Below are 16,950 nucleotides of genomic sequence, written 5' to 3' on the forward strand. Positions count from 1 at the left end.
TCCGTGTGGTGATACTAGGATTAATGCCACTTGCGTTCTTGTGTACGCTCTACACTTCCTTGATCTTTGCAAAAAGCCTATCACCGTATACTATATACTCCGTCGTATCGGACGACTCCCGATCGGCGCAATAGCCGATGCGGGGTGACTCGGGCGGGCTTTGAGGTCGGCAACGGAAACATCCTCTTCTGGATGCCCCGCACTAGCATATAACAGTGCCTGAAGGCTCCATCCCCCTCTCCCTCAATCAACATTCATAATCAAAAAACACCCCAATCACAATATGACAGACGTCGCATCTCTTTTCTCCCTCAGTGGCAAAACCGCCCTCGTTACCGGCGGAACCCGCGGCATTGGTGCTGCAATGGCCATTGCGCTTGCAGAGGCCGGGGCCGATATTATCCTCGTTCAGGTGCGTCCACCCATTTCACCTCCCCATATCCACCACACGAGAACGATCCACTAGCTAACATGCGACGCGCAGAGAGACACCAGTAACACCACGACAAGAGACCAGATTACGCGCCTAGGCCGCAAAGCCACAATCCACGCCGCCGAACTTTCCGACCGGTCTGCCGTCAAGGCCATTATCCCAACGCTCGTATCGCAAGGGCACAACCCAACAATCCTGCTAAACTGTGCTGGGATCCAACGGCGGCATCCATCCGAGAAATTCCCCGACGAGGACTGGGACGAGGTTCTCAATGTCAATTTAACGAGCGTCTTCACGCTCTGTCGCGAGTTCGGCGCTTACATCCTCTCACTGCCAGAGTCGTCTTTCACGCCGAATAAGAAGAAGGGCTCGATTATCAATGTTGCTTCCTTGTTGTCTTACCAGGGTGGCATTACGGTCCCCGCGTACGCGGCGAGCAAGGGTGGTGTTGCGCAGCTGACGAAGGCTCTGAGTAACGAGTGGGTGAGCAAGGGCATTAATGTGAATGCGATTGCGCCGGGGTATATTGATACAGATATGAATGTGGCTTTGATCAATGATGCGAATCGAAATGCGGGGATTATGGCGCGCATTCCAGCGGGACGATGGGGGCGGCCCGAGGACTTTAAGGGGCCGGTGGTGTTTTTGGCGAGCGAGGCCAGTAGCTATGTTAGTGGAGAGCTTGTTACGGTCGATGGAGGGTGGATGGGGAGGTAGAGAGATCACAGTGGTCTTTTACCGCGGCCCCAAATCATGGCAGGGCGATATGGTAGTGTATATAGATTTGTTGTTTGAATATGGATGCGGTCCAAAAGTATAGATGCTTCATTGTTGCCTTGACTGCAGAGGTTAGTGAACTGTCGGGAGTTCCCAAAGCCATTTGTCTATCAATTCTACTTGCATATCACTACCTACCCATCTATATATGCGGCCCCTACTTATTAAGACACCCTGTGGCGCTCTTGCTCTCCACCACCCGCCGTCAAGCAACAACATCCCATCCCGCAGATTCATTATACTCACCTAACCACTTCCCTCGATTCAACCCGCAGTCCCGCGCGCAACCTAGCAGTAGTGTATTCACTACCAAGACACGAAATGACGCCCCAAAAGAGGGATTAACCTATCCCTCCCTCTTCAGACCCCGTCCCCTTGCGAACAACGCCGCAACAACAGCAACAGCACCGAACCCCGCGCTAACCGCAAACGCCATCCGAATCCCGCCGTAGTAGACATGTCTTGCTGGGAGCTGGACCTCTGGATCGAGGGTATAAATCGCACTGACGGAGTGTCTGATCTCGTCGATCACCTGCACAATAACAAAGAAGTGGTGGTGAGCAGGTTGCTGACGTAATGGGTGACGATATGATGAATAGTAAAGGGGAATATGGGTGTTTGAGGAGGCATATATAGGTGAAAGGGTAGGGGAGGTAGGGGTGGTACTTTCCATTTATTTGGTACACCTCGCAACGCCCCCGGTAGGGAACGCACGAGCTCATTTTGCACGATTGCAGACGTGATCGCAACACCATAGACTGTTCCCAGCGAGCGGATGAGGTACACTGTCGAGGCAGATACTGCATGGTCTATTTCCAATCCAAGATTAGCCAAATAGCCGCCCTGCAAAATCAAGTAAAAGTGAGGTATGAACCTTCATGCCCAAAAGCCGCCAACACCGTAAATAGAATTGCCGGGTACACAACGCCCTGTCCCAGGTTCGCGGGTATAACGTAAACAAAGTACTTCCATGCCGAGTCTTCAAAGTCCAGTATCATTACAAGCAGGTTCCCCAAAAACATGAGCATAGCACCTGCACGCATTAGGTAGCTCAGTTTGCCATAGCGGGACATGATGATTCCAGACAGGAGTCCGCCGACGGGCGTCGCGAGGGAGGGAATCACAAGACGGGCGCCCGCTTTGGATGCGCTGTCTAGCAGCACGATTTGGAAGAAGAGGGGGAGGTTGAAGAGGAACTGTTGACGTCAATAGTTGCGCCTTGATATTTGCCGGGAGGGGCTAAGCGAAGAGATAGGGAGGCAAAAGAGACTTACAGCGTAAGCCGCCATCCCAACGCAGATATTGGCGATCTGCGTCGAGACCGGCAAGAGGCCTTTCAACATCCGCAGCGGGATGACAGGGATAGCACTTGTCTTTGCCTCGACGACCAGGAACCCGCCCAACAGGACCACGCTGCCGAGCAGACTGGAAACAACCCATCCGTTACTCCAGGGGAGCTCATTCCCACCCAGACTCAAGCCGACCAGCTGCACGGACAGACCGAGAATGAGGAGGAGTGCACCCGCAAGGTCAACTTGCTTCCAAACACTCAAGCCAACGCCCATAGGAGGTTTCAGCGGTATAGGGATAACAACCCGTCCGATAACAAGCGCAAAAACAGACACGGGCACCTGTAAAAGAAAACACCACCGCCAACCGATCGTATTTGCAATGGACCCGCCGAGCGACGCCCCGCAGATAGACCCGAACCCGTGCAAGACGTTCTGCGCGGCTTGGTACATACCGCGGCGATGAAAGGGGATCATGTCGGAGTTTATGATTGTGGCCATCGTCATAAGACCCCCTCCACCGATGCCCGTCAACGCCCTCATGAGATTCAAAAAGACGACATCCCGCGCAACGGCGCACCCCAGACAACCGAGGAGGAAGCTGATGGTGGACGTGAAAAAGCAGGCTCGCCGGCCGAAGATGTCAGAGAACCGGCCGTACAGAGGCTGGAATGCCGTGCTGGTGATCAGGTACGAGGTTGTAAGCCAGGAGGAGGTGTTTGCGGCCTTGAACTCGGAGCTGATGAGCGCATAGGTCGACGCTGTGATTGTGCCGTCGAAGCCGGAGAGGAAAACATTGGCGAAGATTGCTATTGAGGTTAAGGTGAATCCCACAGAGACAACGGCGGAGGGAGAGAACATACCGACTTCGATCCAAAGGAAGCCTTTGGGTGGTTTCCAGTCTACGGCGGGGAGCAGCGGTTCTTCCTCTTGGGCGTGTTCGTGGTCTTGTTCGTGTTCGTGGTCTTGTTCGTGTTCCTGAGCGAGAGCCGCGCTGGCAGGATCCTGCACCGAAGGGATTGTTCCATACGACATGTTGATAATCGACGCTATTGGTTGTTTTCAGAGAAAGTGCAGAAAATAATGGATATATAGCAAGTAGAAGGATGACAAAGCTCTGGTGGGGTTGGGGCGTTATCTATCGCCCGAGAACTCCATTATTAAGTACTCGCTAAATGTCGCTGAGAGTGTTGATCGATGGCATCATCTTAGACTGGTTGTGCTAACTGCCGGCGGCGTCTGACTGCTCTGACTGGCCAGTATATAGATGACTCCACATCCAAGCCCTAACTGTCACTGGAGACCTCCAATATGCAGATCAACTGCTACTGCCATCGCTTACGACGAAGTCGAAGACGACAGTATCCCCTTAACCACCAGACTCTTCACCGCCGCGATTCGGCCCATCTCCTCAAAGGTCATCTTGCCCAGCATCTCAAAGACGGCGACATCCGCATCCAACTTCCACTTGAACCAGTTCCTCAACTCCACAGCGACCAGCGAGTCCACCCCATACTGGTTCATTGGTTTGGTCGCGTCTAGGTTCTTGAGCGGAACGCCGATTGCTTTACTGAGTCGCTGCATGAGGGACTCGGCGATGACATCGGCGGCCTCTTGCATGGAGGTGACAGTCACCAGTCGACGGAGTATGTCCTCATTGCCTCCTGCATCCTCGGCCGCATTGGCGGCGGGCGACTCGACGGCGTCGACGATATTCCAGGTTCCACGGAACAGCGGCCGACTGAGGAGGACGGGGATCTCGCGGCCCTCTGCAGCCAAGCCCAGAGGTGTATTGAGACCAACCAGGACCTGTGATCTGAGCGGTGTGCGGGGGATTTCAAAAGACGGATCGCAGTGATACTCCAGCAAAGCGAACATCTCCCTTTGAGAGATGCCGATGGGATACCCAGATGCCGTGAGCGCATTGCGTACCGTGTCGTTATCGCGCAATACCCCGTCGTCTAGCATAACACCCAAGTTGAGTGTTGTTGCGCGCTCGCCCAGACTGTTCCGATAGTGCACCAAGGCATCTTGGTATGCGCAGGCAGCGGCGTAGTTGGCCGCCGCCGTGCCTCCTATCCCGCCAACGATGGACGAGTACATAATGAAGAAGTCCAGACCACTGGGAAGAAGAAGGTGTAGGTTCCAGGTCCCTGCGACCTTGCATGACACCGCTTCTTTCCAGTCGGTATAGGTCATATTCGCGAAGACTTTATTCTGCAACTGATCAGCAGGGACAGGCAGAAGACAAATGACACAAGCCACGCTTACACGGAGTACCATGGCCGACTGAATGCAGCCTTTAATGGGCGGCATCGTCTGGCCAACGTCCTCGAGCACATGTTTTAGAAGTTCATAGTCACTAATGTCGCACGGACGGACTTCAACGCGCGTCCCATCTCTTATCAACGAATCAATAACTTGCTGGGCCTCTGCATTGGGCCTAGAACGAGACAGCAAGAGGAGGTTCTTCGCACCCCTGCTCACTAGCCACCGCGCTGTAGCGCGGCCGATGCCACCGAGACCGCCGGCGATAATGTATGTAGCGTTCGTATTGAAAGACCACGAGCGCTGTACCCTAAGCTTCGTCTAGGAGGCATTAGACCATTGGTTCAGGGAAGAGGAAACTTCCTACTTACCTTGACAGGGTCATCCCCTCGTATTTCAATAACCGTCTTCCCTGTGTTCTTTCCGCTTTGCAGATACCGAAACGCCTGCTCGACCTCACTAATGGGATAAACATGTATTGGTCGAGGCGGGATAACGGTATGGCTTGTCATGAGACTCCAGATTTCTCTCTGCAACCGCTGTAATAGTTCTGGCCGATATTTCCGCGCTTCGTTGAGGTCTATTGCATGGAAAGACGCATTCCGCTCGAATTGCCGCATTGGCAGATCGTGGTTTGAAAGGATATCCTTTTTGCCTAATTCAAGGAATCGACCAAATGGAGCGATGCACTCCCAACTACTCACCAGGAGGTCACCACTTAATGAGTTTAGGACAACGTCGACGCCTCTGCCACCAGTGACACGGCGGATAGCTTTAGCAAAGGACGCATTTCGGCTGTCGAAGATCCGCTCCGCCGGGATCTGGTATGACTCCATTAGCAGTTTCTTTTTTTCCTCTGAACCGACGGTCACAAAGATCTCCGCGTTGCGAAGTTTTGCAACCTGAATAGCGGCTTGTCCTGTACCCCCTGCCGCTGAATGAATGAGTATTGTCTCGCCTGATTGAATATTCGCAATATGGGTGAGAGCGTAGTAAACAGTACTGAAGACGACAGGCAAGGCAGCCGCTTCAGTGAAGCTCATGTAGTCAGGGATAGGGATTATATCGCTACTCCTGCAACGAGCGTAGGTCTGGTATGTCCCACTTGCACTGGCACAGACCCTATCACCTATATCCAGGTCTCGAACCTCACTGCCCATCCGAGATACTGTGCCAGCACACTCAAACCCAAAGCGATCCCCAGCGATGCGCCCCAAGGCAATAAGGCAGTCACGGAAGTTCACCCCGCATGCTTCAACCTTAATCTCAATCTCATCAGGGGCTAGCGGAGACTGAATCGATTCATCCGCGACAAACACGAGCGTATCCAATAAGCCTGGTGTTGTAATGTCGAGCCGCAGTGCCGTATGCGCTCCAAACAATGAGTTTCTCTCCTCAATCTCTGCTAGGAGATCAGAGAGTCTCTCATTGATGTAGTCAGCTTCGATAAGCCGATCGACGCAGAGACAACCATTGCGCTCGACGTACTCCTGCTCACATTCATTCACAGGTCTTGTAGCCACAGCACCAAAAGCTCGCATTGTCAAGTCTGATATGCGCCTTGGATCGGTTGAGCATGGTTCCAGAGACAGTGAAATAAACTTCGATGCCAATTCTTCAAGTCGAATTCCCCTAAAAGCACCCTGTATCATGGCGTGTTCTGGTAGCTGCGGGCGGTTGCCGCCGCCTCGACAGACCCAGAGTATACCGTCAGCCCCTGACAAAAGTTCTTTAAAAAGAATATAAGTATCCTCGTCCAGGGTGGAGAGAACACTGTTTCCGAGCTCGATGATGACGATGAAAAACCATTCCCCTTGGCTTGCCAGATGCGGTGCATCCCGGAGACTAATAGCGGTAGTCTCGGCTCCCAGCGCTTGGATGCGGGACTGTACCATCATTGAAACTTTCTTCTGTGTTGGATTTTCCGTGTCATACACGACCGCCGTCCGCGGAGGATTTCGAGCTGGCAGATCATCTCCCACAGCCGTGGAAATTAGCACACTGTGCTCCTGAGATTCTTTCTCAGCATAATCGTTGATACAGACCTCAACTCCATTAAAGCCATTGTTGCGGAGAATATGGTCCCACGTTTCCACCGTCACACCGGCACTGAGCTGCCTATACTTATCCTCAAAACGCCACCAGCCGGGCAGAAGACCAAAGGCAAAATTGAGCCGCACGACATCCGAACTCGTCAGTTCAAAAAAAACCAGTTTCCCGCCGGGCTTCAGCAGCTTCCGTGCATGCTCCACAGTCACATCCAGGTCCCGGGTCGCGTGGAACACATTGTCTGCTATTATGAGATCGTATGCGCCGGCCTCAAAACCTTGCTTGATGGGGTCTTTCTCGATGTCAAGGATTTCAAAGGTTACCTTCTCTGGGAAATCCTCAAACAGTGAAGCTGCATCTGTGAAAAAGCCAACCGATATGTCTGTGTATGTATAATGGTCGAATCGCGGTGTCCCTCTTCCCGGCTCTCCAGATCCGTTTCGCGTCAATGTGGCCAATATGTCCTTCGTCATTCCACCAGTGCCGGCCCCTATCTCCAGAATATGGAGACGTGGGTATTTGTGCGCGTAAAGATCCAGAAAAGACAGTGCTTGTGATTGCGCATTGGATTGCTCATAGACCTCGCGGTAGTATTCCTTTACCAATGGGGTCTTGAACATTAGTTCCACAGGGTCGGTGGCTCCCTGTAGGATTGCCGGGAGGTTGTCAGCGAGGACCGCAAAGAGTTTGGTTCGTTTGTTCTGATGTCGAAGGAAAGCAAGTAGCTGCGTGTAGAATTTATCATCTTGTAGATGTGCATTGACTTCTGTTTTGGTTATACTGTCCGCATCGAGCGCGACGAACCTCTCTTTCTCGTGCTGCATCCAAGATACGTAACGTTGATGGTGAGAGGCTATATTTCCGACAACAGCCGGAGTCAATACGTCAAGAACCCGCAGGATGCAAATATAGACTAAGATCATGATATCCCGGTCTACCCCAACCGGCGGCTTCTGCATTAGATCTCCTGCAGTAACGTGCTGATACAGCTCTGCCGGCGAGAGAAGTTCAACATCAGGGCGTGTGTCAAAATTCCAACATAGCTTTTTCCTCTTCCCACCTTGTTCATGTGGTACCTCCCCCTCTTTCAAGTATCTCGCCTCGAGGCCCTCCAGCACTACTAGCGCTTCTGTCCCGGATGCATCAAACGCCACAACATCGGAGACCACATTACTCGACCCGGAAAAAGCAGACTTATTCCATGCAAGCATCGTGCTCTGTTCCTTGTTCTTGTCTCGGACTCTTTCCGAAATGAATAGGTATCGAATTCCTGCCACCACACTTGGGAGGATCCGTTTCCCGCCGTTCGTCATGGGGACGACGTTAAGATGGAAGAGTCCATCGAGAGTGGTCGGGTGGATAGTAAAATCTGCTTGATGAAACGTTCGAGCTTTTGACAGATAGGAATGTGGGTCAATTGCAGCATGACATTCGAAATTTCCGCTGTCATTATATGAGGACGTCTTGATACATTGGTGGGTTGGGCCGTATTCGACACCCTTGACGGCTAGAGCACGGTAGAGCTGGGGCATATTGACTTCGCGCAAGCAAGAGGCCTGCAGACGAGTGAGCTCGGCCGCATATTTTTCACTCTCAAGCAACGTCTCACGACCGCGGTCAATTTCTCCTTGACCATTCTCGTATATAATGCAGATCTTACCCCGAGCTGCCTCAATCCAGGCATCGTTCTCAATGCAATAAAGCTGAAACACTCTCCACGAGTCGTTGCGATCGTTCTCCAATTCAGCATAAGAGAGATAAAACTCAACTTCAATCCCATCCACATCCGGCGATAGCGTGACAGGCCGGAAGAACTGCACGTCTTTTAATGAATAACCCGCCGGCGTGTTTCCTTTACTGCCAGCGGCAAGGCTTTTAACACCCTCAATGGCCATCGCCACAGCCATGGCAGCAGGAAGAATATTGACTTGTGCAATCACATGATCCGCCAGGAACGGATCCTCAGCCAACCTGATCCGGCGGCGCCATTTTGCCTGGCCCGGGTTGAAGTCAGGGACTCGGAGGCCGAGAAAATCGTGGCGCGGGGCCTGGCGGAAACGATGGCCCTGGCTGATACGTGGTTCGCGCCAGTAGGATTTGGCGTGATCAAATGGATATGATGGTAGGTTAGTCAATGGTCGTGGGGATGAGGAGATTTGGTTGAGAGCTGAGACGTTGATAGGGTGACCGCGGCAGTGGAGATGGCCGGCGGCTGTCAAGACAGTTTCGATTGCATTGTTGTTGCGGATCAGCGCGGAGGTGTAGCCGGGTACCGGGCCTCGACCTGAAACTGTGTTCAATACGTCTTTGATGGGCCGTTGTAATGCTGCGTGTGGTCCTATTTCAAGTATATCGTCAAACTGAATCCTCACAATGTCATGTAGCGGCTTGTCATCAACCACACTGATCGAAGATGCCTTGGCCAATGCCCCCTCAAACCGCACCGGCGATATCATATTTCTGACCCAGTAGCCAGCCTGCCCAACCTGTTCTGGTGATACAATGTCCCCCGTAACGGTCGAAACCATACAAGAGGCGAGCCTGTTCTTCCGACCGTGCAGCGTCCCTATAGCCCTACCATACTCTTCAGCAATGGCCTGCATATGTTGTGAGTGATATGCCACAGTAACAGCGACCCTGCGAGCAAAAATGCCATCTTTTTCGAGCAGACCCTTGATGTAGTCAATCTGCTTCTCCTCACCAGTAAGAGTCACGTTCCGGGGACTATTTATGCATCCGACAGAGATATCCAGTTCTCCGAACTTCGTCTTCACTGTCTCTAGATATGGTTCAACGTCTGTCTCGGAAAGGCCAACCGAGATCATCCCGCCTGTGTGAATATTATCTCGAGCCAGTGATGACGACAGTCGACCTCGATGATATGCCACGCTCAAGGCCGATCGCCTATCCAGCGCACCAATAGCGTATCTATGTAGCTCATTAGCATTGAACTGCTGTGCTCTCTGTATGATAGATTTACGCTGCTGCAATTTCCCCTGAAGAGTGACCCATAATAACACTCGCGCGCACGCCGATACTCTCTAGGAGATCTACCAAGCTCAGCTGCAGTGCCGTACACAGCGCTTGGCTAATTTCGGGTTCGTGAACGCGAGTATTCTCTGGCGAGCGGGAAAGCTCGTCTGGACCAGTCAACGGGAAGTATCAGATGGAGCAGGAAGAAGATATACCAATAATATCCCAGGAAGCACCAAGGGATCTCAGCTCCTTCGCGCAAGCTGCTAACCCTCCAGAATAACAGTCATAGACATGCAGCTCTCGACCCATCCCGTACCACTGCGCCCCTTGCCCCGTGAAGCAAAGCGCCAGTCGCCGGGTACTGCGTGATTTTACAGGCGGCGAAAGTTTAAGACTTCCATTTAAGTGTCCTGGCGAGGGGCAGATCGCAAAGGAGCGCCAAAGGAGCGCGCTTCGCCTCTCACCGAGAGTATATGCCAACTGTGAGAGATACTCATCGGTCTGAGGATATAAAGAACGAGAATGGCAATCGTTATACGCGGTCTCGAGCCGGGAAATACCGTCTTCATCTTGCGCGGAGAACACGAGCAGTTTCGGGCCACAATACTTGACACAGAGATCGTTTTGGGAGCTGATGCCACGGAGGCTCAGATAATGCTCAGCATCGTCCATAACAACATGCGCATTTGTCCCACCAAAACCAAATGAACTGATCGAAATTCTTCGCAGTCCATCTATTGGCCATAGACACGATTCATTCGGAAACTTTGAGATCGACGATGTCTCAGCCGTAGCTCTTGAAAAATAGGTTAAGCCAGACATACCTTGAGACATTTTTGTTTTTGCTCTATAGTCTTGCTTAGCACTTCCAATCCAGCGATACCAGGAATGATTCCTCTCTCCAGCATCAAAACACTCTTCACTATACCCGCGACACCGCTGGCACCCTCGAGATGCCCAATGTTTGACTTGACAGACCCGACATACAGAGGATCGTCAGGCGCTATGTAACCTTTGAATGCATCTGCTATGGCTGCCGCTTCGATCGGATCTATATCTTCTTCAATATCTGATTCTTTACAGAATACTGCCTGGTAGCGAGACCTACCTCCAACGGGTGTCCCTGTCCCATGTGCCTCAACATACTTCGTCCTACTCATATCTAGTCCCGCCTTTTGGTACGTCTCCTTGATCAGGCTACTCTGGGCTTCCGCGCTGGGCTGGACAATGCCCGGTGTCCGACCATCTTGGTTCGTCCCTGTCGCGCGGATAATGGCCCTGATGGGATCATGGTCGCGGAGTGCATCGTCGAGTCTTTTGATAATTACTGCGCCGAAGCCCTCGCCCCGGCCATACCCGTTTGCCCTTTCGTCAAAACTAAAGCACCGTCCATCCGGAGACAGGAAGCCCTGGTTGTTAAGGAACGTTGCAGTGTCGGGGCTTAGAAAGAGATTTGCGCCTGCCATTATAGCCTAGCGCGATCGTAATCAAAGTCAGTGCGACGAGGCTCAGAAGGGCTGTTTAGGTTTAGAAGGTAGATTGACGAACCACATCCGCACTTTTCGTTCTGAGTCCCTGACAGGCAGCATGCAGCGCAACCAACGTGCTTGAACAAGCCGTATCCATATTCACCGACTCGCCGCGCAGATCATAGAACCAGCTGATGCGGTTTGCCAGCATATTCGGACTGAGAGAGCTAGCAGCGTATCTCCCCGCAAACTGGGGGTCTTCTATGAAGAAGCCTTTATAGTCTTCAGCGAATGTGCCGGTGTGGACCGACGTTCTTGTTCCAGCGATTCTGGAAATAGGTATTCCAGCTAGAGTATAGGGTTCAGTTGAAAGACGAATAGATAGCGGAGGAGAAGAAAGGAAGACACCAACCGTTCTCTAAAGCATGATACGTGATCTCCAGCAAAATCCGAGCCTGGGGGTCTATTTCTGCGGCTTCGGCCGGACTAAGTGTGAAGAATGGAGCATCAAAAGCCCCAACGTCTCCGTCGACGAAATGTGCTCCTTTGAGAGGGAACTGCTCGCTCAGCTCACTGCATCCCCCTTTCACCATTGAATAAGACATACGCTATTCAACCGCTCTTCATCCGCATCATAGACGCCATCGAAATTCAATCGGCTGGGCGGGAACTGCGACCACATGGAGCGAGCGGCGCAGAGCGCCTCCCAGAACGAATCCGCGGTGTCCAGTCCCTGCGGGAATTTGAAAGCCATGCCGATGAGGGCGAGTGGAATTGCATCAACGTGAACATCGCTGGGTACAGCTGAGGTCCCATATGATCGTGCAGCGGACGAGGGAGCAACGGCACTGATATCGAAAACCATTTTTTTTTTCTGCGATGCTATTCCACTGACGCAATTTGCAATTTGGGGATTAGGTTGAGTTTGAATTATTCTTGACCTTCGATCGCAGGTATATTCACCAGAGTGCAGGGGTGTGCCACATAAAATATTCGACTTCTGCCTCAGCCCCAGCCTCAGCCCCATCAGAGCATACTGAGTGTTGCTTTTTGCTTAGGTTTCTTGAGTGAACACAGAGTGTCTGTTTGGTGACTGGATGCCTGTCCAATGCAGGAAACACACATCCTGGCTGCTCATCGTCGTCCAGTCGGTGGGCGGCAACCTTGTCTCAACTGGAGGCTGGACAACAGGTTGGACGCCTTATATGTGATATATGACACTTGATCACTCTAAAAACCACTGTTAAGGGACTGTTTGATCATGGCACAGAGTAATGAGGATGTGAGAAAAGCTGGCTTTCCATAGGCGGGCTGAACGGGCCACTAACTACCGCATAGACTGTGACGCGTCTGATGCGTACATCCCAGACCAGGAAGCGTATATTCCGTCATCTATCATGCCACGTGACTGAGTCTGGTCTACCTGAGAGATTTTTGCCACTACACCAGAAAGGGTCAACCCTTATTAGTAAGGGCTTTTATTCTGGTTGTCATTACCCAACACCAACGCCAGAACCTGCCTGCTGTACGGTTTGGCAGGGCAGGAGCCTCTGCACGTCGATATGCAGGTGAGATACCAATGGGCACTCATTGTGGTAAGTAGAGCACTTATTAGCTCTAGGCAAATCCCCTACTCTATCATTATCGTAAAGATTTCCTTTCTTAGGTTCAGCAGTTGTATATAGGGCCGAAATTTATAACTGACCAGAGCGACAACAATATACAGTATGTGATGAACTGCTACCTGAATTTTGGCCTATGTTCTATAAGAGCTTAGTTCATGTCAGCAGGGAGCAAATATTGGTAGTATACGTAACATAGCCGGGCGGGAAAGTAGAGCTAGTATCCGACGTAGAGTATGAGGTATTTCGAGGCCTTACAGGGCCTCTAGCATATGTTCTAGCAGATATTTCAGCCAATAGCCATTATCAAAACTCAATTCGCTGCGTGGTGATGGCGGGGGTAATCTCCTAACAGCTGCATGTCAGCCGCCACCCCCGTCCAGCCCTAACTGGTCTCGGTTTTTGTGTTCGATTGATGCTCGTGTAACGCACCAGTTCGGATCGGCATTTACGTTTGGATACGAAGTTGCGTATTTTCAAAACGAGTACGGAGTACTACTATGTGGTAGGCTGGCTATTCCGAGTAGCGGAGGGTGTGTGGATCTCTAACAGCTCGAAATAAATTGGGTTTACTAGCTAGAATAATGAAATGCCCGGTTTCTGTCACCTATTCGCAGATAGAATCCAGTCGTATCTCACAGAAGTTGGGAAGCGTAGATAGCTACTCAAATGCTTTTGACTTTTACCAGGATCCCTGGACTGTCGCCGCGCGGCGCACCGACAATATAGTCATGGCAAAAATCGATATCCCTCTCCCTGACAACCTTGCTGACATCAAACGTAAACTCCCTGAAAACAGCAGACAGGATAAGGACCAGTTCCGCTCTAGCAAGGTTGATACCCAGACACATGCGCGGTCCGCGGTTGAATGTGACTAGGTACTTGTCCAGCCTTTTTTCCGGGTCCTGGTTCTCGCTTAGCCACCGCTCCGGGCGGAACGTGTAAGGATCAGGGAAAATATTTTCGTTCTCAAGGATCAGTGGGAGTGTGAGTGAGACCTTGGTTCCCGCTGGAAGGTTGTACCCGTGTATGTTTAGGTCTTTATCTGGAAACTGGCGCGTCATGCGGTGGATGACCGGCGCGCAGAGGCGGAGGCCTTCATTGATGACTGCGGATAAGTAGGGGAGCTGCTCCAACGCCGTTAGGGACGGCGGGCTGGACGGGTCCGGAATCGCGGATGCAAGCTCCTCGTGCAGGCGCAGGCGGACGGGCTCGTTGGCGGCGATGTGGTAGGCTACGTTGCGGAGGACGGTTGCTCTGCAGTCTTCCCGTCAGTAATGGGCTGCTAACAAGAGCTACTAACAAGGATAGACCCTACGTGGTTCCTGAGCCAGCAGTGATTAGCTGAAATGCCTCGTCTCGCACACGATCACGTTCGAGTTCCTGCGGTGGCAGGTCGCTTTCCAGAAGCTCGTGGAAGACAGTGCGGTGATCTGCGTGTTCGTAGGCTTTGTCTTCGCCGCGGCGGATAGCCTCAACTTGGCGTGATAGGTCCTGGTCTGTTAGCCTTATAGAGAGCGTCTAGAAAAGGGGAACTTACACGCCGAAAGTCCAGAATATCGGCCATTGCAGGTGCGAGGATTTTGTTGACGCGGTCCTATCCCAGTCAGTACCAGAAGGCTCGAGGAGCCGCGCACATACAGGCAGCGAATACGTAAATCGCATAAGCCAGGGGATATGAATGTTCTAACATCATCAGCGCCTTTTTAACCGTTGACAAAGAATTTGGATCGACTCACCAGTATGCTGACGGTCAAAAAACTGTCCACATCGTCAAAGCCCTTCCGACCAAAGTCTGACTGACGGATATAAAACGGATCTCGTGCAAAGCAGTAATCGTTAATGATATCCAGCGTCACGGCCGCATACATGTATTTCATATTTAACGTCTCCCCAGTCTTGCTCGCCTTGCGCAGCCGCTCACGCAGGATACTCACCGGCCGCTGCATGACCGGTAGTAAATCCATAACGGACTTTTTTGAGAAGAACTGATTGATAGCGCTGCGCCGGATCCGATGAAGTTCATGCGATTGAGTTCCTATAGTCTGCGATGGTTAAGATTGGCATTGAATGAAAGACACTGTGTTTCCCTTACGGCTGGGTACGGTCCAAAGACTTCCGCATAGTTCTGAGGCTTCACATTGCGACCGTTTACCTGGTTGTAGATTTCGTCATAGCATTCCGGATCATTGACGTGAACCTGCTCGGGGTTGATGCGGATAACGGGGCCTGGACTTGTTAACTTGACGGTGCTGGGAGGGTTTTGAGAGGCAGACCGTATTCCTCATGCAGATTCTTGAGTTGGTACCTGAATCTGCCACCGAGTAAGATGTCATAGTACCATTCGAACAGGTATGTGATTTTGGCTAGAGGCGGGCCGGGAACGTGCGCCAGCGGATGAAAGTACAGTCGGTAGACGATCAGGGAGGTGAAGGAGGCAAAGCTCGCAGCCAGTCCGTAGGGGATTAATGCCCTGATAACTTCCAGCATTGTGCGTCCTATCTTCCACTGTAGAAGATCCAACTCTTGCAGAACGAGGAGTCGACTTTTCATAGTGCTCTCGTTCTTTGTTGAAGATGCAGCGCAAACCCAACGGACGGTGTAACGTCTGGGACTCGGCAGGCTCAATCTGACGTGCTATTCAGCCCCCAATGCTTTTGCTCCGATACTGCAGCCCCAGTTCTGTGGACAGATTGAAAAGGGGTGTGTGGAGGTGTCGAGCTGAAAAATCTCCCTGCCTGGCTGCGAATCTGGGGGAGTACAGGGCTGTGCAAGACGCAGTCATTCCAACATGTGGCGGTAAGGAATTCTAATATAATACCCTATTCTTACTCGCTTTATTGCATTGGAATAGAATTGAATGCCATAGTCGCATTTCTGGCAAGATGCTCACCCCACGCTCCTCATCCACGGGTCTCAACGACATCGGCTACGCCACCGTAGTCGTGACAATCTTATTCCTGGTTCTCACCGGCTTGGCCGTCGGACTGCGCCTTTCTGCGAGGCAAATCAAACGCGTTTCTCTAGGCCTAGACGACTGGTTCGTCTTGCTGAGCGCAGTGCTCTACTTTGGCTTCTGTGCGAATACCCTCGTGAGCGTTTACACTTTCGGCGGCGGACAGGTCTACCTCGACCCCCAGGAAAGACAGCGGAAATATGTCGCATACATGAAGTCGACGTACGCGGTGCCCCCTCTCTATGGGTTTACGGTTACCCCGATCAAGCTGTCGATGTGCTTCCTCTACCGCCGCATTTTCCCGGTGCAAATTCTTCGCCAGGTCATCTACGCGATCATTGCCATCTGTCTTGCCTGGTTTGTTGCTGCGATCATAAGCTCCTTCTTGTATTGCATGCCAATCAGGTACTTTTGGGATAAGACGGTGGACGGGCACTGCTTCAACTTCTCCGTGTACTTTCTCGTGATCGAGCTGGTGGATATGCTCATCGATCTGGCCATCATCGGGCTGCCCATACCGACGGTGCTGCGGCTGCACATGAGCTTGCGGAAAAGAATTGCAGTGGCGAGTATCTTCTTGCTGAGTGCTTTGTACGTTGGAGAGATCCCTGGCTGAATCATGCTAATCAGTACAGTATCCTCGTCACCGGAACGATCCGAATCGTCTATCTTTACAACCCCGGCGATGATCTCCGTACGTACCTCAGAACCCCGTTCAAAACGAATCTAACTGCTGCAGTTCCCCTGGCACGAGCAGCTCTATGGTCGACTATTAACCTTGGCGTAGCCATCCTCTGCGCCTGTCTACCGACATACCCGCCCTTGCTGATCAAGTGCGGCAGCCTGTTCAGCTCCCTTCGCAGTCGACTCACGTATGGGAGCAAAGGTACCCACAGCTCCATTGCGGATCAGACGGACGCAGGTGCGCAACCCATTCGGAGCGTCTATGGCGGGAGAGAAAAGTACCAGACGCATATAAACAACTCCACCAGCGATACGTATCCTCTAACGCAGATTACCGTGGGGAAAAGCGGCAGAGATACGCCGGGGATTCGGGTCGATCGGGAGATTGATGTAGAGTACTGAGCTTTGTCTGCCTTGAAACGATAGT

At 51.9% G+C, this 16,950-nt stretch overlaps 5 protein-coding genes across 5 annotated transcripts; 2 read left to right on the forward strand and 3 right to left on the reverse strand.

Annotated features, from left to right (window-relative positions):
• The first annotated feature begins 226 nt into the window (after positions 1 to 226).
• On the forward strand, positions 227 to 1,305 carry BDW70DRAFT_39308 (putative 2-deoxy-D-gluconate 3-dehydrogenase). Its single transcript, XM_073743912.1, has 2 exons — positions 227 to 412; positions 485 to 1,305. The coding sequence occupies exons 1-2, from the start codon at positions 284 to 286 to the stop codon at positions 1,148 to 1,150; spliced, it is 795 nt and encodes a 264-aa protein (XP_073600712.1). The 5' UTR covers positions 227 to 283; the 3' UTR covers positions 1,151 to 1,305.
• Positions 1,306 to 1,700: 395 nt separating this feature from the next.
• On the reverse strand, positions 1,701 to 3,685 carry BDW70DRAFT_39312 (MDR family MFS transporter). Its single transcript, XM_073743913.1, has 4 exons — positions 3,363 to 3,685; positions 2,485 to 3,308; positions 2,085 to 2,406; positions 1,701 to 2,019 (listed from the first exon to the last, which is right to left on the reverse strand). Exons 1-4 carry the CDS (start codon positions 3,532 to 3,534, stop codon positions 1,739 to 1,741), a joined length of 1,599 nt encoding a protein of 532 aa, XP_073600713.1. The 5' UTR covers positions 3,535 to 3,685; the 3' UTR covers positions 1,701 to 1,738.
• BDW70DRAFT_167629 (type I polyketide synthase) lies at positions 3,686 to 12,015 on the reverse strand (the record flags this gene model as incomplete). Its single annotated transcript, XM_073742284.1, has 10 exons — positions 3,686 to 4,716; positions 4,771 to 5,088; positions 5,139 to 9,744; positions 9,797 to 9,956; positions 10,005 to 10,557; positions 10,617 to 10,843; positions 10,901 to 11,264; positions 11,341 to 11,609; positions 11,674 to 11,818; positions 11,869 to 12,015. The coding sequence occupies 10 exons, from the start codon at positions 12,013 to 12,015 to the stop codon at positions 3,838 to 3,840; spliced, it is 7,668 nt and encodes a 2,555-aa protein (XP_073600714.1). The 3' UTR covers positions 3,686 to 3,837.
• A 1,533-nt stretch (positions 12,016 to 13,548) lies between these two features.
• On the reverse strand, positions 13,549 to 15,373 carry BDW70DRAFT_155560 (cytochrome P450; the record flags this gene model as incomplete). The annotated part of the gene is made up of 7 exons (XM_073740051.1): positions 13,549 to 14,140; positions 14,202 to 14,377; positions 14,424 to 14,480; positions 14,525 to 14,569; positions 14,623 to 14,928; positions 14,979 to 15,112; positions 15,160 to 15,373. 7 exons carry the CDS (start codon positions 15,371 to 15,373, stop codon positions 13,549 to 13,551), a joined length of 1,524 nt encoding a protein of 507 aa, XP_073600715.1.
• Positions 15,374 to 15,768: 395 nt separating this feature from the next.
• On the forward strand, positions 15,769 to 16,925 carry BDW70DRAFT_155561 (uncharacterized protein; the record flags this gene model as incomplete). The annotated part of the gene is made up of 3 exons (XM_073740052.1): positions 15,769 to 16,430; positions 16,475 to 16,533; positions 16,579 to 16,925. 3 exons carry the CDS (start codon positions 15,769 to 15,771, stop codon positions 16,923 to 16,925), a joined length of 1,068 nt encoding a protein of 355 aa, XP_073600716.1.
• Between the last annotated feature and the right edge of the window lie 25 nt (positions 16,926 to 16,950).

Source organism: Aspergillus foveolatus (genome assembly GCF_047715535.1).
Source record: "Aspergillus foveolatus strain CBS 279.81 unplaced genomic scaffold BDW70scaffold_2, whole genome shotgun sequence".
Classification (NCBI taxonomy): Eukaryota; Fungi; Ascomycota; class Eurotiomycetes; order Eurotiales; family Aspergillaceae; genus Aspergillus; species Aspergillus foveolatus.

Excerpts from the sequence above, each read along its gene's own strand:
- BDW70DRAFT_39308 (XM_073743912.1), top strand. The coding sequence starts at position 284 with ATGACAGACGTCGCATCTCTTTTCTCCCTCAGTGGCAAAACCGCCCTC. Across the intron at positions 413-484 it reads CCGATATTATCCTCGTTCAG|AGAGACACCAGTAACACCAC; the intron begins GTGCGTCCACCC and ends TGCGACGCGCAG.
- BDW70DRAFT_39312 (XM_073743913.1), bottom strand. The coding sequence starts at position 3,534 with ATGTCGTATGGAACAATCCCTTCGGTGCAGGATCCTGCCAGCGCGGCT. Across the intron at positions 3,309-3,362 it reads CTTCCTTTGGATCGAAGTCG|CAATCTTCGCCAATGTTTTC; the intron begins GTATGTTCTCTC and ends TAACCTCAATAG. Across the intron at positions 2,407-2,484 it reads TTGGGATGGCGGCTTACGCT|TTCCTCTTCAACCTCCCCCT; the intron begins GTAAGTCTCTTT and ends TGACGTCAACAG.